Source organism: Aricia agestis, chromosome 18 (genome assembly GCF_905147365.1).
Source record: "Aricia agestis chromosome 18, ilAriAges1.1, whole genome shotgun sequence".
NCBI classification, from domain to species: Eukaryota; Metazoa; Arthropoda; class Insecta; order Lepidoptera; family Lycaenidae; genus Aricia; species Aricia agestis.
The window spans coordinates 1,122,599-1,144,682 of NC_056423.1; the positions used below are offsets into that span (position 1 = coordinate 1,122,599).

The window sequence follows — 22,084 nt, forward strand, 5'->3', positions numbered from 1 at the left end:
TTGTCATTCGTACATTTCTTTAGAATCTCTCCAGCAATTAAAACGACTAGTATAAAAATTAAAAATCTTAACTCAGCGGGGTCAGGCTAAGCAGGTGTAGACCGTGTGACCCTGCCAGACCCGTCTTTTAACATTGCTCTAGAATTTTTGATTCACATGTTTATTTAAGAATATCACGATCATAAAGTACACCTGATGGAGAAATATAATACACGGGTGACGGGGTACCTGCAAATATTGTACAAAAAAGCTATAAAACAATTTGATGGAATTTTGCCGGGAATGTGAAAGAGTGATGTTGTGTTTTTGTATAATTTTTCCTAAAATTGTGTTAACTGGGTTTTTAATGTGTAATATTGATAGGATATTAACTATTAGATAGTTATCGTGCACAAGTGTAGGAAAGTGATGCAATATCCAGAAACGTGCTATTTTGTGTTCGCTCCAAAACTCCATCAAAGGTTTCAGTAAAGCGTCTACCACTTTCTTTACTGAATCGACCGAATTGACTTCTTGACTTTTACTTAGACTTGACTAGACTTTAGACCTGACCATGACCGGACAATAAAGAAAAACGATGCTGAAAATTGTATTATAGAATATTGTTTTCCCGCCATTATATATACTCGACACTTGCACTGGCCATGGTTAAATAGCCGAAGTGCCATAATAAGAAAGAAAAAAACATTTTGATTGTGACATTGACGTTGAGATATGAGTATTGACAGTTGACACATGGTGCAAAACGAAAACACTGCAATTTCCAATTTTCAAACGTGTCGTATTTTTATTTTAAAATATAAAATACCTGGTATAGTTTTAAAATAGTAATAACTTATCCAATACAGTACAAGGTAAGTTTTCTTCGTATAAGCTGTTGTTCGTTAAACAAACAATTTGAAATACTATATACTTTGAAGTGTTTCCAGGCAGGCAGAAGGTAAAATAAATTGAAATAATATAACTGCAGGCTTTAATAAGGCAATAATTCCAAAAAATCTATTTGACTACCAGAAATAGATAATTATATACTTACGAACACTATAAATTTCCGTTAAGAAACATCTTTCTACACCAAATTATTTCTACAACTTTACAGGTTCCTAGTTATAATGATAGAATTACCAAGAATTACTAGAGCTTTAAGAGCTCACACACAACTTGATAAGCCTCGATGTCTGAAACCACCAACAAAACCTTCAAATTCAGCTGTTAATTTTCCAAAAAATCTCCAAAAGTAAGTAGAAACTAAACCATAAATCATTCCAAGATAAAGTTAGGCTAATTTATACCTTTAACAGTAATTTACCCTTTTTACCTATACTTATGTCCAAAAAGAAGAGTGGAGAAAGAATGCTCATTAGTATTTTTTATGTAAGATGCAGAAGAAATATATGCCTAACCTATTTAACTAAATACCCCAAATCATTCAGGCGCTTTTTGTTTTATACTTTCATTGTTGTATAATTCACTAGGTTTAAATCATTCAACGATATCTACAACTATATAAAAGAAAATGAGACAGATACGAAAGTTCTGCAACTGTTGAAAGAACTGAAGGAGGCTTGTAAGCTTCTGACGGGTGATGCTACGGATGATGTCATAAATGATGCAGCTGTTCTGACGCTGAGGATGTTCCTTGACCAGGATATTGTTATGCTCAAACATCTGTCACAGCTGAGGCAAACATTTGGAACAGTTCTGTCAACTACGGCTAATAAAATATGTGAGGTAAATATCTATTGTGGTATTACTTATCATAACATGGGCTAGCATTTGTTAAAATATTTAAGCACCACAAGAAAGCACCTTGCATAATATTATTCCGTGTTGATAATATTATGCTAATATATTATAGTCCTAAACTTCTTACACAATATTTTCCTTAACATTAATAATTGTATTAATATATAATTTTGTCTTGTTTTATTTATCTATTATTTAATGCAAACAATTATTATAATAATTATTTTAATTATAATAATTTTAGAAATGTAACAATTATTACTTAATTTTAGGCTCTGAAATCTGTATATGTGACATTACCAGCACAACATTATTAATTTATCAATATAAAAAATGGGTAAATCCAACTAAATATTAATTTAACATTAGTAGAAAATAGTCTTATTTGGAATAAAAATTCTACCAAATTGTAAAAAGTACCACGATGCTGACAACCCTAATGTTTGTTTTGATAATATTTAATTTTTTAAAAGTACCGACGTTAAACTTACACCTGATGATGAATAATTTCGAAACTGGTCGTGTTATTTGTTAAAAGTTATAATAATATCTTAATATAGTGGAAAAAGTGCAAGAAAAGTGTGTTTTATTAGTGTACAACATGAATTTCCACCAAGAACCGACAGTACAATCAATTACAAATATTAATAACATGTTTAAAAAGATAGTGCAATATTAAACATGCAACTTTTTCAGATTGTCACAAAAATATCAAGTTGGATATCAGACGAAACTAAAGAGTACATAAAGAGTGAACTGATTGAGAACAAAGAGAATGTTAAACTGTGGGGAGAGAACATACAAATTCACTACATTCCATACAAACCACAGAAGAAACCTTTAGCCAAGTTAACACAGAAGCCAGCAACGGCCAGTTCATTTGTAACAGATTTCTCCATGAAATATGAAAAGAGAGATGCACAGAAAGAGATTGTGCCACCACCAACAAATAAACCAGTTTCTAAGGTATGTTACGTTGGTCTTTACTCTTTATGAAAGCTAGCATTTAATAGCTTTAGCAGTATAATATATTATGTCAAATCAAAATACTTGCCTGATTTAAACAAATTGTTTGTAATAATAAATAGAGTATGCAACACTCATTTGCGAGTTATAGTTTTTACTTATAATGTCTTAAGATGTTTTTCCTAAAATTAGGAGTAAAGACCTTAAATTATGTAACTATAAACTATGTCTGAATGTGTTAATTGAAAACTTAAAAATGAAATTCACTAACTTTTCCTTCTATCATGTTACAGTATACAAAAACCTGGCTAGAAACGAAAGTGAGAGAAGAATACAAGAATTCCTCTGGACTGTCTGCTGTCGATATTCTTCAGTCGCTCATCACTCTACTCAACTCGTCTCGATCCAACAACGAGATACAAAATGACATGTTTGAGCTGCTCGGTTTTGACAAGTTTGAGTTTATACAGGAGGTTCTACAGAATAGAGAGGACATCACATACAGTCTCAAGGGACCGCCGCCGCAGCCGACCGTGGCAGAGTGTAAGTACAACATCATACACAAATAATATTATGTTAAAACATCAGTACTATTAGGGCCAACCCACACGTACCACAACCACACCACATCGCAACGACAAAATGTCGTCGAGCAGTGGTTACGTGTGAATGGTGTCGCTGCAGCTTTTTGTAGTTGTGTTGTTGTAGCGACAAAATGCCGACTTGGTTGCTTTGTCGCCAGTGGTTGCGATGTGGTTACGTACGAAAGTCAATGAAACAGGGGGGGGGGGGGAGAGCGCGGGCGATGTGCGTGCACTGTCATTGCATCGACGCAACGTTGTGGTTGCGATGTGGTTGCGACGTGGTCGGTATCACACAAGTTTGAATGGTCCAGTTCATTTACACTACGAAATGTACGCCCGACTGTGTGTAGGTGTGGTCGTGGTACCTTAGAGAAATGTATTCATAGACAGAATGTCATTTGTTCGGGTTATGTCAATCAACAGAACAATCAAATAACATAGATCTGCCATCTGCCTATAAAACATTTTTCCTGATAGTGTTTGGGATTTTTTTAAACATTAATTGTTATTGGTGTATGGGCTATATATTAGTTCCAAAAGACTTATAAACCCTGTTCTACGAGGTTTTCTTTAAATATTTATAATCCCAATCAATAAAGTGTCAAAACAAAATCAGTTGCAGATGTTAATATTAATAATATGGATATGAATATTATTATTAATATGGATTAGTGAAATTGTATACTTTCCTATGTAACTCAATAATAATGTCTTGGTACTATTTTTACAGTGGCCCAACTATTACCCGAGAACAAAATGCCTCAATACCTATGTCAAGTGTCAGTTCAGTCAGAGCAGGAGAAAATGATCGCAAAGCTTGTGAGGAAAGAGGAGAAAAAATCGAAGAATAAGAAGATAGAGGAAGAAGATGAACCGGAGATAAATGTCGCTCAGCTGAGGGCTAAGAGGTTTGTTTTCTGAAAGTGAAGATACTGCTGTCAGGGCTACAAGGCATATTGGCGCGTGGCCGCCATTTTTAAAATGTCTTTTTTTTTAAAGAAGGCAGGTTGCTGTAGCCCTAATGTCACTTCGACCCATGAGGATCTATTGTGACTCCTTCGCACTGGAGTATCATCCCCAACCCAATACTGCTCATAAATTGGACGATATAGTTGGGGTTGGTGCCACGAATTTCCTCTGTGGATGAGTATTCGTGGCGACCAAGGTGCCTGTTCCTGTTTCCTTTGCAGTAGAGCAGGACAGTTGAGGAGAAGGTGAATAGGTATTTCATCCTCCTCCTCACAGAATCTGCAAGTCGTTATAGTTGTAAAATGTCACTAGTGTGACAGTTGTTTAACCCTCCATTACATAATGATTAATGACACTATGAACTTCCATGCCAGTTGGCACATCATGGATCCGAAAACTTTAGGATTTTAGTTAAATAGGTAGTTCAAGTTCATTCTGATGTTGCGGGTGTCCATGGGCGACGGTGGTTGCCTTCAGGTGACCCGTTTTCTCGTTTGCCCCCTTATTTCATAAAATAAAAAAAATTGTATTTCAGACTTGCAGAGCTAACAAAACCAGTGGTACCATTTTCTACAAGCAAATCGAATGTGGATCCAATATTACAGAAGATATCATACTTCCAAACGAAAGTTCAGTACCCAAATGTGTATGATTCGACGATAAACGCCAAAAACTCTGCAGGTTAGTGATTATTAAGTGAAAGAAGTAATAAGAAAGAAATGATAAATAAATCAACAATCATAGAATGTAGGTATAATTATGTTATTTGGTTAAGTTATGTCAAGTTAATTTATAGTTTGAAGTCGTGATTGTCGGCTGCACTTGACATAGGTTATGACATTAAATCATAATTTGATTAAATGTCCATGTATTCTTCGTATATTAAGGGCCTGTTGGTACATTCATTCATCATGCCCTATACGGTAACCGGTGACTGAGTCACAATAAAAATTCTATAGTGTCTCGTTTTTCCACGATTGAGGGGGTAAGTAAGTTGTGAAACTGTCCCTAACCAGTCAAACAGGCTGTTATTGGTCAAACCCTGAAAAGTCAGTTTTAGATTTTTTTTCAGACTGGATTAAAGATGTAACAATTTGGATTAAAATGGCACCGCGACAGCTAATATAATAAAATAATATTTTTGCAGGTTTCGTATCCGGTACGAAGCTGATATTACCGGAGAGTGCTATACGGAAGGACACGAAAGAGTATGAAGAGGTTATCATACCTAAGAACGAACCTGTGCTGTTGGAAGTGGGGAACCAGAGAGTTCCTATATCTTCTATGGATGAGGTGAGAAATGTATTTTTATTACATAGGATTAAAAGTCAATATTGTAGCGTCAAAGGCGCGAAAATTTGGTCTTTCAGCGTTGCTACTTTCACATTTTTTACTGTATGTGCTAGTTGCGCCTTTGCGTAATATTCCCTATTTCTTGTAAAACCATAAAGTTAATATACCTAACGGAATAGTGTAACAATTTTGAGCTGTCAAACGAAACCGAAATTGATTTACGTCTATGTGTAAAAATTTGTTTACGTATATGCTTACACAAGCATATTTCTAAGAGATTATATTGTCAACGTGCTGATAAGTGCCGACTGGACGACAAACAGATGAAAAAAAATGGTTCTGCTGTTATGTATCACACGTCTCTTTTTACCACACAGTGTTACTGATAGAGACATCTCGTTTGCTCAGGCCTTTGTCTCTCTATTCCGCTAGGTATATTAACTTTATGTGTAAAACAGAACTCTTTTTTCAGATAGGTCAAATGGCGTTCGAGAATATAAAGGAGCTCAATCGTATCCAGTCCATAGTGTACCAAACGGCGTACAACACTAATGAAAACCTTCTGATATGTGCTCCCACTGGCGCGGGGAAAACCAACATAGCGTTGCTGACAGTGGTGCATCAGATCAAACAGCATATTGAGAATAATGTCATCATGAAGAATAAGTTTAAGGTAAGTGACTTTCAAAAACTGGAGGTTCTATGTTGGGATTTTTTTTTATGAAATAAGGGGGCAAACAAGCAATCGGGTCACGTGATGGAAAGCAACTTCCGTCGCCCATGGACACTCGCAGCGTCAGAAGAGCCGCAGGTGCGTTGCTGGCCTTTTAAGAGGGAATAGGGTAATAGGGGAGGGTAGGGATGGGAAGGGAAGAGAATAGGGGAGGATAGGGAATCGAATTGGGCCTCCGGTAAACTCACTCACTCGGCGAAATACAGCGTAAGCGCTGTTTCACGCCGGCATTCTGTGAGAACGTGGTATTTCTCCGGTCGAGCCGGCCGATTCGTGCCGAAGCATGGCTCTCCCACGTATAAAAATTGTTTTGTATTTGAAGTATAATGTCCGGTTTGTCGGTAGATGGTGGTGAATTTGTCGGTAGTTTATGTAATATATAATAGTACTATTCATTTGACTGACTTATTTTTGGAAGTAAAAGACTGTAGACATTACGGACTGACCAATCAGGATGGTTTATTGATTGTATAACTCTTTGATGTTAATAGCGAAAGATGTCGCTGGCTCGACGCTGACTTTTTATACACTTTTGTACACTATCCAGTTACGCCAACGATCTTAAAATCGTGCGTAGCAAACACTTCTCTATAACAAAGATAATTCAAATTGAAAGTACGAAAATATTTTAAAATGTAGTATTTGTAGTATATGTATGTAGATTATGCAATAATATTTTTACAGATAATCTACATAGCGCCCATGAAAGCGCTTGCGTCAGAAATGACGGCTAGCTTCGGCCGCCGGCTCCAGGGACTCGGCATCGCGGTCAGAGAACTGACTGGTGACATGAAGCTGACTAAAAGCGAGGTGCAAGCGACGCAGATGATCGTGACCACGCCAGAGAAGTGGGACGTGGTCACCAGGAAGGGGGCAAGTGAGTTTACTTTCAAATGTTTTTAGCCTAAAAGTTTCAAATCCGACAAAGTTAATCGTGATCACGTCAAAAAAGTGGGACGTGTTCACCACGCCGGAAAAGTGGGACGTGGTCACCAGGAAAACGCAGGCAAGTGAGTTCACTTTGTAGTGAACTCACTTGCCTGCCCTTGATTGTCAGCTCAACGTTTTACAGTTTCAATATAAAAAGTAGATACAAACCTATTCTCAGGCCTAACGAATGTATATACAAAACTTCATTCAAATCGGTTGAGCCGTTTTGGAGGAGCTCGCTAGTCGCGCACAAACACGGTGACACGAGAATATTTAAAATTACTTTAAATTGATCATTTGAATTTTTCAGCGGACACGGAGCTGGCTTCCATAGTGAAGTTGCTGATTATCGACGAAGTGCACCTCCTTCACGGTGATCGAGGGCCGATAGTAGAAGCGATAGTTGCGCGCACACTGCGGCAGGTGGAGACCACGCAGAACATGATACGAATCGTGGGGCTGTCCGCTACGCTGCCTAACTATGTAGACGTCGCTAGGTGAGTTATTACTGATCTACGAATAATAAAAACTAAAGAAGAGTAACTGTGTCAAAAAATTTGTTCCGCGAGCTACGAAAGAGACCCGAATTACGAATACATGCGTACTTTATCCAAAAAGAGACCCATATATGCAAGAATTTGGTGTAATTATATAGAAGTGACAATAATTATTGTCAACGGCTTTATTTCGTAAAGAGCGTTAGTGTTTCGTAGCTATTGTCATATTTTAATGTGCGAAAATAGGTGCGTCATCGGTAATTTAAAATACATTGCAGGCGTAATCATGCCGAACTTCGGCCTAGTGTGTTTAAACACTAAGACGCCTTCTTAATACGGATGGACTATTTATTAATTTAAGATTTCAATTTTATTGCATACTAAAGTTATTGCTTCCCTTTCAGATTCCTCCGCGTGAATCCCAACATCGGTCTGTTCTTCTTCGACTCGCGTTTCCGTCCCGTGCCGTTGGAGCAACAGTTTATTGGCGTCAAGGACGTCGGCAGCGGCGGCATGGCTCACATAAGACAGGTATACTAGCAATACAGTGATACAAGAATCTTCTAGCGGGTGGCCAAATTAGAAAACGCCATCTTGTAAAGTAAAAAATTGAGAGGTGTCAAGGGACACCCGAATGGAACGAAGTTATGAAATATGTTCAAAAGACATGTATACATAATATATGTATTATGTACTCAAAAAATTAAAAAAGAAACGCCATCTTTTGACGCCCAGGAATACTAACAACACGTCGCTGTACTTTATTCACAAAAAACACCATCTAGTTGACGCACAGGAAAACTATCAACGCCCTCTGCCCCTACCATACAGGTACTAATAAAAAAGTCTCGAGGTCAAATATCATTATGTCTAGCCCCTTTTGCACCGAGCACGCGATAAGGAACTTCGTTCCAAAAGTTTACAAATAGCTAGTCCCCTGCTATTAGAGCGGCAGTTTATTGGTGTGAAGGACGTCAGCAGCGGCGGCATGGCTCATTTCAGACAGGTATACTAGCAGTACAGTGCTACATTAAGGATCGTGCGTTTAACGCCTCCGTGGTCCAGTGGTTTCGAGCGTGGCTCTTGACTCGGAGGTCGTGGGTTCGAATCCCGCGTTGGAAACTTGTTATTTCCAAGTTTGGTTAGGACAATGCAATCACCTGATTGTATGACAAGTAAGATGATCCATGCGTCGGATGAGTATGTAAAAAGTCGGTCCTGCGCCTGATCTCTCGCCAATCGTGTCGGTCTTCCGTCTCACTGGGTTATGAGAGTAAAGGAATAGAGAGTGCTCTTGTGTACTGCGCACATACATAATATATGCGTTATAAGGCATATATAGTATAATATATGCGTTTTATGATGATATGGGTGAAGTTTAGTATGAATTACATTACACTCCACAGATACAAACAATGAACGAGATATGCTACGACAAAGCGGCCGACATGGTGCAAAAAGGCCATCAGGTTATGGTGTTCGTACACGCTAGGAACGCGACGCATCAAACCGCCATGGTGTTGAAAGAACTAGCCCAGAAGAAAGGCCACCTGAAATACTTTGAACCAGAAGATTCTGGTGGCCTCACCAAAGCCAAGAAGTCCATAAGCAGCAGTCCAAATAAACAGTTGGCAGAGCTGTTCTCGGCTGGATTTGCCTGCCATCATGCTGGGATGTTGAGGAGTGACAGGTAGAATTGACGTATTTTATTAACCGACTTAAAAAAATCGGCCAAGTCCGAGTCTGAGTTGCGCACAAAGCGTTCCATACCGTTATAGAGGCTAACAGGCTTGAACATCTGCAATACGCAGGTCCTCACTCATATCGAGTATTGGCCATGTTTTTCACGATATGTGTAGGACATTCTTATTTACCAAAATACCTAATGTATGCCGTTGTTGTACCAATTGTGAAGAACAAAACTGGCGATGTGGCAAACATGTCTAACTACCATAAAGTTAATATACCTAGCGGAATAGAGAACCAAAGGCCTGAGCAAGCGAAATGTCACTATCAGTAACACTGCGTGGTAAAAAGAGACGTGTGATACATGACAGCAGAACTCTTTTTTTGACATCCAGTCGGCACTTATCGGCACGTTCTCAATTTAATCTCATAGAATTTATGTTCAATCATGCTTGTGTAAGTGTATACGTACACATATTTTTACACACAGATGTAATCAATTTCGGTTTCGTTTGACAGCTCGAGATTGTTGCTCTATTCCGCTAGGTATATTAACTTTATGCTAACTACAGGCCTATTTCATAAGCGACAGTCACTGCTAAGGTATTAGACAGTTTGCTTGACAAGCAGCTGAGCTATACGCCTATACATAATGGCTAATTGTGTTTTTTTTTTTAGGAATATGGTGGAGAAATACTTCGCTGAGGGCTATATAAAGGTCCTGGTTTGTACTTCGACTCTCGCCTGGGGTGTGAACTTGCCAGCGCACGCTGTTGTTATAAGGGTATGTTATACTGTGTCACATTTCACTCTAGTAATATCTAAGCGATATTTGGTTGCCAATTTTTGCTTGGACAGACGCTTTTTTTAAATCATAATCATAACCATCATCATGCTTAGTTGGAAAAATGACGTCTTGTTACGAACACAAGAGTTTTTTGCCAAGTTACCATCGAAATTTTGGCTATGACGTAGCTATGTGACGAAAGCAATAATCATTTTTAATTAGTATTGCTATATCGCTAAGCGCTGTCTATTGCTTAATTCAAATTCTCTAAATTTAGTTTTCGAACCCGGTAGTCGTAACTCGCATTAGCTAAAAGCTACTGAGCTTTTTGTCACGTGATCTTCAATATTTTTGTAACATACTGATGTTATAAAATTATTGAAGTTACCAAGTGATTAAACGGCAAAAAAACAACAAAAATGAGAGACAGAGAAAGAAACACGACACGGCTTAAAAATATAGCATTTTCCATCTAGTTGTATTACACACTTTTGTGTCACGGCTTTACAACTTTTTACGTCTAGCCCCATTTCGCAACGCGCGATAAGGAACTTCGTTCCAACATGACTACCATTTTATACTCATTTTCTATCTCCGTTACCATAACATTATCTTACACTTATTTTTTCACCAGGGTACAGAAATCTACGACCAAAGCCACGGTACGTTCGTGGATCTCAGCATACTGGACGTACTACAGATATTCGGTCGCGCCGGCCGGCCCCAGTTCGACAGCTCCGGGACAGGCATCATCATAACGTCCCACGACAAACTCACACACTACCTGAAGGCCATGACCAATCAGTTCCCCATCGAGAGTAACTTTATCAATCTGTTGGCGGATAATTTGAATGCTGAAGTAAGTAAATACTAAAGGTACAGTTACACACACTCAAAACCAGCATGCTTATTAGCGTGCTTAAAACAATTTGCTTTTATTAAGCACACTTATAAGAGAAAAACTGATCGATACTACCACAAACCTGTCATTACGTACTTAAACCACGCCTCCCGCCACCCGCGCCGCAGGTAGCATGCTCTAAATAAGCATGCTTATGTTGAGCAAAGCATGGACACACATACTCATTATCATCATTTGCTCGGTTTAACTGCGTGCTTGAAATAAGCATGTGTAACTGTAGCTTAAAGGTATCATTCCGTTCAGCGCGGTATACGACCGAGATTGCCAAAAATTCAATTAAAATAATGAACTAGCGGCTAGCCTGTAGGTTTAATATTCCACTGACATTGGCATGGCGACCTATGCCCCCGCTGCTTTGTAATGGCGTAGAACAACATGAAACCTTGTAGCCTAGGTCATAAAGTGACATTTTATTTGAAGTTTTGTCGGCTGCGGTCGCTGTGAGTCATGCTCATGACCAATCAGCGGAATTATTCGCAATTTTCGTTCGCCATTATTTCGAAAGCTTATCGCTCGGTCACGAATCAAAGTTGAAAGCGAATAGGATATATTACGCAAAGTAGTAGAGGGCGCTACTACACCAAAATCCGACATGTTGCATACGTCATATTAGAATATTAACAGAAACGTTGACAAACGTTGAACAAAACTATTTGTTTACTGTCTGTGCTGGTGCTGCCGATGCCGTCGAGACAGCAGCAGACAGTTCCCCAATGAGATAATTAATATCAAGGTCTGCCGTTAATGCTAAGCTTTTTTTTTTGTTACAGGTGGCTCTTGGTACAGTAACAAATATCGACGAAGCTGTGGAGTGGCTTAGTTACACGTATCTCTTTGTTCGTATGCGGATTAACCCACAGGTATAAACATTAAGATCTATAAAACATGGGCTAAATTTATCTTTAGACTTGACTTGATGACGTCATTAGGTTAGGTTAGTTGTCTTGTCATTGCGTAGATGAGTTTTAAGATATTTCCCATAAGAAAATATTTCAATATTACCCCAATCTCAAGGTATACGGGCTAACATACGCCGACGTACAAGAGGAACCAATGTTGGAGACGAAACGTCGCGAGTTGATTACGGCCGCAGCGTTGCAGTTGGACCGCACGCACATGCTGCGGTACGACGAGAGAACGGGCAACTTGAATATTACCGGTATGTTGTATTTTGTGTCTTTGGGGTAAATTCAGTCCGCAACGCGACGCGTAGATGCATTTCTAAATATGTATTATTGTTAGATTGCATGACGTCTGTCAAATCCATACAACAGTCTAGGTTTGCGCCCGTCACGTTCGGACGCGCTTTATTTAATAGTTTTATTTCTTTAACAAACTTTCGTATTATTATTTATTTCGATCTACCCGCATTGTGTTGTAATTATGAGTGAACCCGAGGAAGAAGGTACGATGGAGCCTGCACTCAATGAGATGGATGCGGAGGCTGTTAATATAATAGTGCTGGAATCTGGAGAATATGAAGGAGAGGTAGACTTAGAATGGGATTTTGGAAGTGAAGCGATGTTACAGCCAGGCAACAAAAGGCGACTAGCAGGTAGTTCTCCAGAGCCGCTAGCTGATGATGGCTTTACACTGGTCACGAGATATAAGCGCAGAAACCTGCAGAGAACCCCTCCATCTGCATCACCTAATCCGCCAGCTAATTTACGTAATAATTTTGAAGTCTCTATAACCGCCAAGACCGATTTTCTACCGAAGCAGTTAGCGTTTGCAAAACTATTGGCTAATATTATTATTAAATAATACAATATTCAGGGCATAGAGAATATCAAATATAAAAGTCCTCTCAAACTTTTAATTAAATTTAAATACGAGCTAGATGCAAACAATTTTCTGAATAATAAGATTACACAGGATTATGAGTGGGTTTGTAGAAATACTAATGAGTTGCATTACTGTTATGGCGTGGTCCGGGATATTGACATTGATATAGAAGATAAGGAATTGAAAGAGATTTTGAAGGAGGAAAAAAGAGGAATTGAAGGAAAGATTCGGATGGTAAATGGATAAAGTTTGAAACCGTTCGAATAGGGTTCGAAGGTTCAAATCTTCCAAAATTTGTAAAAGCTTACGGGTGTCGAATGGCCGTAGATTCTTACATGTATCCTGTGACTCAATGCTCTAAATGTTGGCGATACGGTTACGTCAATCAGATTTGTCCATCTAAGACCCCAATTTGTCCTAAGTGTAGCGGGAAACATGAAAACTGCGAAACGAAAAGTTAAGTTCCAGGAAGTTGCAAAGGGAATAACTTATCTGTTATGAAATCTGCATCTCCTGTAATTAAGAAAGAAAGAAATATTCGGATTTATATCTGAAATCATATGTGCTCTTATAAGTTTGCATTAAATAAGATGAAGGAAGAGACACTGAATAAGACTTCGACCAGATTGGAACCCGAGATGCTTTTTGTCAAACCTATTATTTCCCACGCCAGGACCGACGGTGCTTCGGCTCCCACTTACAGAGATGTTACTGTTGGCGACTATGCAGCCGTTGAAACTTTACATGATAGTGATGATGACAATATGGAATTAGATGAGTGTGTTTCTTCGATGCCTAATCAAGAGTCGTCTACCACAACTGAGTTCAAGAAAAAGAACAAAAATAAATCAAAGAAAAAAAGTCTAGACGTCAGACGCGATAACGAGGATGTTTTTCATACATTTCAGATAACTAGTGCTGAAATCCATACTGAAAATAAGCAAGTTGAAAAGTCTAGCTCTCGTACTAATCGTAAGGAAAGGAAACGTTTGCTAGAAAGGATTTTAGATAAAATAAGAGAAGTTTTTGTAGCAGAAGGAAGTTTGAAAGATAAGTTTAAAATGTTGATTGAATTTTTCTGGTCCGAAGTAGTAGATGTGTTACAAGAATATTTGAATTTTGAGATGGTGCTTAAGTTTATGGAAAGAAACAATAATGGCCAGTAATATCAATTCTTTACACAGCAGTATCAACATTTTTCAATGGAATGCTAACAGTTTAAAACGTAAGGCCAGTGAATTTGAACTTTTGATGTCACAAGACAAAATACATATGGCTTTTGTGAGTGAAACGTGGCTTTCATCTAGTGTAAGCCTGAAATTTTCTGGTTATAATATAGTGAGAGCAGACAGAGACGATTGGTGGTTTGTGCGCCATAATACATAAATCAATAAAATATTCTGAACGAGTTTCTAATATTTCTAATTCTGATATCCAGATAATCAATATTGAAGTTTTTAACGTACCTACATTAAAGCACGTGATTGTTGTGTATTGTCCGCCTTCAATTTCTACAAGTCAACAGGATTGGGATGCGATTTTCAATACATTCAAAACAGGTTGTCTTATAATCGGAGATTTTAATGCTCATCACACTCTATGGTCTTGCAAGTCCGATAGAAGAGGTGAAGCTGTTTATAAAGCTATGTTTGAAAATGATTTTATATGTCTTAATGACGGTGCGCCTACTAGAGTGAAGTGGGTTAACGGTAGCCTTCAAAAAACCTCGCCTGATATATCATTTGCTTCCACAGACATTGCTGTCAATATGAGTTGGCGGGTTACAAATGAATCCTTAGGCAGTGATCATCTAGTGTTAAAGTTAAGTTGTGGTTTTTATAAAACGAACAGATGCATTAAAAAAGAAATTATAAAGCAGCTAATTGGGTAGAATATACTAAAGAAGCAATGACAATGTTTATTCATGAAGAGGTGAATGATGTCCAAACGAGCTATAATATTTTTACAAATCAAATTAAATATTTGGCTGATAAGCACATCCCTTGGATTAAAATTTGTCAAGACCCCACATCAAACTTCAAACCCAAACATTATTGGAATAAGGATCTTTCAAAGGCAGTTGCTGAAAGGCGTCTTGCATTGGCGCAGTTACGGCGTAATCCTACACCTTCTAATTTGCTTCTATGGAAAAACAAAGTATCCCAAGCCAAATTACTTATAACAAAAGAAAAATCTAAGTCGTGGAGAGAATTTTGTTCCAGTATCAACCACGAAACATCAGCACCCGTTATGTGGAGAAAGATGCGATGGACCAAAGGCAACACTGGACGCAGAGATACTGTAGATCCTCTTAATGCTGAAAAGCTACTGCATTCCTTGACTCCTGATTATGTTGCCGAGCAGGAGCCAACTTTGCCAGAAAGACAACCTTCCATTATAGAATCACCCCTTACTCTCGCGGAGCTTCGTAATTGTTTAAAAAAGAAAGATACATCTCCAGGAATGGATAATATATCATATACTATGATCTATTATCTTCCAAATAATGCTAAGTGTATGCTTTTAAAAATTTTCAATTTAATTTTAATGTCAAGTAATGGACCTGATCAGTGGAGAGACATACAAATAGTCCCTATTCTTAAACCGGGAAGGGATCCCACTCTTGCCTCCTCATTACGTCCTATCTCATTAATGTCTTGTCCGTGTAAGATATTCCATTTGATTTTATTAAGAAGATTGGAGTGGTTTATTGAAAGCCAGGGCCTCCTTCCCGGCACGTCGACTGGTTTTAGACGTGGGCAATCTTGTGTTGATAACCTAGCTTTTCTTACATCTCATATACAATTAGGTTTTGCCAGAAGAGAGCCAACAATCGCTTGCTTCATAGACATTGAGAATGCCTACAACAATGTAAATATAACTGCATTATTTCATATCTTGCAGGAAATTGGAATCGGTAATTTTATTTGTAAATATTTATTTAATTTTTTGTCTAATCGTCGTTGTACAATTGTTTTAGATGATCTTAGTAAAGTAGTAGCATTATTAATCAGATGTACAAACCAGGGACTAGCTCAAGGGGACCCCCTTTCTCCTAGTTTATTTAATATTGCAACTAGAGGTATTTCTAGAATTATTGTAAATAATAATGTTTATAACTCCCAATACGCTGATGATTTCGTGTCATACAAAACAGTTGTAAATGGTAATACTGTAGAAGCAGTTTGCTCTCTTAAGTTAGCTATAAAGGCCGTGATTAACTATTTAGATAGTATTGGTCTCCAATTATCTGTCTCTAAATCTAATATTTGTGTATTTAATAGAACTAGAAGAAGTTTTAATATTGATCTTGAGATTAACGGCTCATCTCTTAACATGGTGGATAAAGTTAAATACTTAGGTTTATGGCTGGACTCGTCCTTAAGATGAAGTCTTCATGTAAATGAATTGTGCGCTAAAAACTATAAATGTTTGAACGTCTTAAAAGTTCTATCGGGTAGGTCGTGGGGAGTTCACCCTCAATATATTCGCCGTCTTTATATTTCTCTTGTAAGGAGCCGACTGGACTATGCTAGTTTTATATATGGTAGTTGTGCTAAAACACATCTTAAAAAGCTCGATATTCTACAAAACAGAGCGTTGAGAATATGTGGCTCTTTTATACGTAGCACTCCAGTGTTTGTTATGCAGAGTGAACTCTCCATTCCTCCCTTACATATACGTAGGTACGTGTTGGCAAGTAGATTCTTGCTTAAATTTAAGTCTAGACTAGGCAACGATTTGTTATATTCTTTAGATCAGTTAAATTTAGTACGCAATTATTTTGGTAATACTAATCTCCCAATTCTAGCACAAATTAACTCTGAATGGAGTAATATTAATGTATATGTAAGTGAAAAGTTAGAGGCGTATTCGTTAAACACATGAGTGTCTTCAATAGATGTCGAAGAACTCATTGTCGATAAAGTTGGCGATGTGGCTCCAAAAAGGAGCTTATCTGATTGTGAACTTAAAAATTATTTTTTGCAATTCATATCTGATAATTATTCTGATTGTTATAAATTATATACGGATGGCTCTAAATGTACTCAAGGTGTCGGAGCTGCCTTCTTCGATCCCCAAATAAACGTTTCACAAAAGTTTAAATTACATAGAGATAATAATATAATGACTGCTGAACTTCTTGCTATTAAGGAATCATTGACTTATGTAAATAACTTGAATAACAATAACAGTATAGTTATTTTATCAGACTCGAGAAGTGCTCTTCAACACCTTCGTCGGTGCGCCACGAAGCAACGTGGCTCTCCGATAGCCTTCGAAGCTTTGGATTTACTCCGGCATGTTTCTGGAAAAGTTTCAATTAAACTGCAATGGGTTCCTGCCCATGTCGGTTTAATTGGAAACGAAACTGCGGATGCGCTTGCCAAGAGTGCAGTTATGGATGGTCCCGTGGTTTGTTCTAAACCTTTTATAAACGAGCTTCGTCATCAGATTAAGGAGAAAGCGCTCGAGAAATGGGAATACCGTTTCGGCGAGGAATTACAACAGGAATTACAGTGTTGGAGTTTGGTACGGAACCATCCAGAATAAACCAGTATGGGAGCCTTGGTTTATTTCGTGTAATTTATCGAGAAAGTTGTTGGTGTCAGCCTTTAGATTACGATCTGGGCACATTCCAGCAAACAAATTTTGCCACTTGGTTGGAATTAAGCCTTCGCCTAATTGCGATGTGTGCGAGAAGCCCGAAGACCTGTATCATGTTTTGCTTGAGTGTACTGGACTGCAGAGCTAAGATCAAGGCTCTTAGGTGACTGGCTGCCTGCACAATGGACGGATCAATAGTGTACTTTCGGAGCCGTTGTCCCCAGAGGCAATAAAATTATATAGTTATTTGGATCTATCCTTATTATATTTTTTTTATATATATCTATACTATACTTTTTTTTTAATATATATCTATAGATATATAAAAAAAATCCATACAAATTTAGAAATGCATCTACTCGACGCGTTGCGGTCTAAAATGATGATATAAGCATGATTTTAAGATATTTAATATAAAATGTATTTGCGAACCCAAATGCTTTTATTGCTGACTATGTCACGTAATGCACGTTGTGTTTTTGCTTGGCGTACGTGGGTGCGTGCATGCGTTCATGTAAACGCACGTGCGTGCGTGTTGATTGTTTTAATGTTTTCATAATCTACATTATGGTAAACACGCTGCCTTTGTCCTAAGTCTATACTATGTCACTTCCAAAACGTATATAACTTTTGATTTGTTTACTATTTTTTTTAATGAAATATTTCACAGACCTGGGCCGCACCGCCAGCCACTACTACATAACGTGCGAGACGATGGAGGTGTTCAACTCGATGGTGCGGCGCTCCATGACGCAGGGCTACGTGCTCGAGATGCTCACCAGGTGCTCCGACTTCCAGCAGCTCAAGGTACAGATGTTACAGACCTGGGCCGCACCGCCAGCCACTACTACATAACCTGCGAGACGATGGAGGTGTTCAACTCGATTGTGCGGTGCTCCATGACGCAGGGCTACGTGCTCGAGATGCTCACCAGGTGCTCCGGCTTCCAGCAGCTCAAGGTACAGATGTTACAGACCTGAGCCGCACCGCCAGCCATTACTACATAACGTGCGAGACGATGGAGGTGTTCAACTCGATGGTGCGGCGCTCCATGACGCAGGACCACGTGCTCGAGATGCTCACCAGGTGCTCCGACTTCCAGCAGCTCAAGGTAACAGTATTAGAGGGCATAGATGTTTAACTGTGAAATCAAATTATATTGTGCATGACAGGATGCCCTTAGCTTATGTCAAACCGCTGGACCCATTGTGACGTTTGGTGTGAGGACCCAGAATAATCACAAAAAGTTTTACTTTTTATGATTATTCTGGGGGTCTGAAAATCGGACAAACCAATTTTTTATTTCCAAAATAACGCGCCATCGAAAAATTTTAGATCGGTTTCACATAAACACCGTCTCCATGACAACGTCTGGAATATTGATAGGTGCCTCAAGCATATTTCCACACCTTATATGGCAAAACAATATGTGACGGATCAGCTAGTAATCTTTGCTAATATTTTAAATACGAAAGTGTGTCTGACTTTCTGTCTTCACGCCAAAACCGCTTAACCGATTCTGCTGAAATTTTCTGTGCAGATTGAGTCCCGGAAAAGGACATAGGATATTTTTCATCCCAGTTTATGGTCAACGGAGTTGCGGACGTCTTCAAGTAATATATATTATCTCACTTTAAAACATTTTCCAGGTCCGTAAAGAAGAGCTCACAGAACTTTGGAGTCTCAAAGACCAATATTGCGAGTTGCGTATAGAGGACGCGCCAGAGGACATACACTGGAAGATCAATATACTGCTCCAGACTTACTTGTCCAGGGGAAGAGTGAACGCGTCGTCATTGCAGTCAGATCTTAATTATATTAGCCAGGTGAGTTTATTGAAAACTTGTTTGTTGCTAGTTTTGTCCGCCAGAGGCGCTTTCGCTGTGTCATTTTTTTTTTTTTTAGAAAGATATTTATAATATATAACTTGATTCATCGTAACTACAAAACACTGTATTGTGATGTGTGTAGTGTAGTGACAATAAAAAACGATATTATATCGTTTGTAATTTATATTTTATATTATGACAACAGCCATTTAATGTATTACAATTGCTACAATCAAACATGTTTATATGTAGTAAATGTAGTTCAATTTTGAAGATTTTTAAGGTTATGTCGTGTTAAAAAGGGTGGACAATAGAGTAAAGACTCGACGTCTTTACTCTATTGTCCACCCTTTTGAAGTTAATATTTTGATGTTTAATTCATTAACGTCTCAATTTAATTAATATAACTAAAAATAAACCTAACTCAAACCGCCATATTTTTAGAACGCCGTGCGTATAGTCCGTGCGCTGTTCGAGATAACCCTTCGCAAGAACAACGCTTACATGGCCGGGTTGTATCTCAAGATGGCCAAAATGATGGAGCTGCAACACTGGGACTTCTACAGGTTAGTTTCCGAAGTGGTAGATCAACAGATAGCATTTAGTATTTTGTTCAAACTTATGCATAATTAATATTATGAATGCGAAAGTGTGTCTGTATGTTACCTCTTCAGGCCCAAACCGCTAAAGCAATTTTGTTAAAAAATACGGAGATACTTTGAGTGCCGGGAAAGGACGTAGGATACTTTTTGTCTCAGAAAAATGTACGGTTCCCCGCGATATACTAATTTTGGCGCAACGGAGTTGAAGGCGTCATCTAGTTCAGATATAAATCAAGTGAAACCTCTTTAGACGTGTTGAGAGTGTTTCTAGGTGGCGTAATAAAAAAGAGGGTCGAACACTGACCTCCATTATACAAGTACGCTGGACTTATGATACCCTTTGAAATGACAGCTATTTTTTTGTGCCTATTTGAAGCGGAATCAGCGCCCCCAATTCGGGGGAAGAGAACTAAATCTGACGCAAAAATGACGTTTGAAAGTCGCCATATTGGCGCTGATAGCAGTAGTGAGAGTATTTAGAACTAATACTAGTAACGACAACGAATAACGATTAAGCAGCCATTTGAAAGTTACGTCAGATTTAATTCTCTTCCCCCGCATTGGGGGCGCCGATTCCGCTTCAAATAGGCACAAAAAGCAGGTGGATATCATAAGCCCAGCGTACTTGTATAATGGAGGTCAGTGGGATCGAACAAAATATTGCGTCACGCGCCGTCACGATTTTGGACAGAAGTTTTACTTCCGACGCGTATTCTCTGCACACATGCTCTTTTTTACAGCGACATGCGTCAATTCAACTGCTTCCCCATAGAAGTACTGCAGAAGATTGAGTATCCAATGCTGAAGGCGGATCAGATTAGAGATATGGACGTGAAGGAGATAGGTATATAGCCTTTTATGCTGTATATTCAATACACAGATTTCAGAAAATATATGAGATATGTTAATGGCGTGGCAAGCGTCGCCAAATCATGCGTGTTTATAAAATTGTCAGTCGCAACTCGCACGCAAGTTACTACACGGCAAATTAGTTTGATGTGTGTACTGAGATTATATTGTAAAAGTGGTGAATTGTAGTTGTGTGAGCTGGCGCCATCGACTCCATGATTCATAACATTTCTCCTTATTTTTGTGTTCTGTGGTTCTATAAAACCTAACCTCGAAGACACTGATCTCTATAATGTCAGCATCGTAGTTCGTATCATACCTAACTTTTCCCTAATGACAGTTTATGTTACAGTCATCAAACATACTTAATTTATCGTCAGGTGACCTGATCCGCAACCCCAAAGCTGGGCGCCATCTTAAGAAGTGCGCTGATGAGTTTCCACTCTTGGAAATGGAGGCCAGTCTACATCCTATCACGAGGACTGTGTTGAGGATACGGCTTACTATTATACCTAACTTCAGGTGAGCTAGCCAATGGTACTGCAAAGATCATCATCATCAGATCAGCATCATCTTTTTTATATTAATGTAAAGTTTCAATAAACTTTACATTAATATAAAAAAAGATGATCTTTTTGCAAGATGATTTTTCATAGCTGTTTCAATCGTTGTTGTACACGATCACAGCATATCCTATTTTTGAAAACCGAACAATTCACTTTTATTTAAAAAGAACTGAGCGTTTGAAGAACAAAACTGTCTTTTTGTTACGATCGGGTTTTAAAATAAGGTTTTTTCTGGCTCAGTCGAGGCCAAAAGATGTCAAATAATTATAGCCTTTTAGCCCCACGTTGGGCGCCAATAACAAAGGACATTGGGACCTTTACTATGGACAAAATACCCACGGCAAACACTAATGATTCATACCTTATTTTAAAGCCCGAGACTTCTGCATGCACTGATTTAAAGCGCATTATTGTGGGGTATGGGAATATGAAGCATTTTAAATTCAAAAAGTGACTCAATGTTTTATATCAAAGTAAAATAAATATCATTACGGAAAGCACTTTGTTTCTTATAATAATAAGAAAGAATGATTACATTTACTCTATTCACTATCTTTTTGTATAAAATCATGACAAATATCTCAATAACGATGTAGGTGTTAAAGAAAAAAATGTGTCGTTTTTATGCACAAATCTTTATTATTAATCGTAACCCTCTCACCGCATTCCACGCCTAATATAATATGATGGTTTTAGGCAATGTGTATAAAATCTTAATTAGTTACTATTTAC

At 38.2% G+C, this 22,084-nt stretch overlaps 1 protein-coding gene across 3 annotated transcripts in view; it reads left to right on the plus strand.

Moving 5' to 3' along the window:
• The first annotated feature begins 767 nt into the window (after positions 1-767).
• Positions 768-22,084, plus strand: part of LOC121736121 (activating signal cointegrator 1 complex subunit 3) — a 36,027-nt gene continuing 14,710 nt past the window's right edge. Inside the window, exons 1-22 of one of the 3 annotated variants that reach the window (XM_042127178.1) lie at positions 768-854; positions 1,100-1,237; positions 1,476-1,731; positions 2,443-2,712; positions 3,006-3,255; positions 4,027-4,204; positions 4,801-4,946; positions 5,413-5,558; positions 6,031-6,231; positions 6,976-7,168; positions 7,532-7,718; positions 8,123-8,249; positions 9,125-9,408; positions 10,083-10,188; positions 10,826-11,050; positions 11,884-11,973; positions 12,128-12,272; positions 18,329-18,465; positions 19,156-19,332; positions 19,780-19,901; positions 20,678-20,781; positions 21,167-21,308. In XM_042127178.1, the coding sequence (XP_041983112.1) occupies positions 1,113-1,237; positions 1,476-1,731; positions 2,443-2,712; positions 3,006-3,255; positions 4,027-4,204; positions 4,801-4,946; positions 5,413-5,558; positions 6,031-6,231; positions 6,976-7,168; positions 7,532-7,718; positions 8,123-8,249; positions 9,125-9,408; positions 10,083-10,188; positions 10,826-11,050; positions 11,884-11,973; positions 12,128-12,272; positions 18,329-18,465; positions 19,156-19,332; positions 19,780-19,901; positions 20,678-20,781; positions 21,167-21,308 (3,611 nt within the window). In that variant the 5' untranslated portion in view covers positions 768-854; positions 1,100-1,112. The other 2 variants (XM_042127175.1, XM_042127177.1) reach the window with 2 other exon arrangements.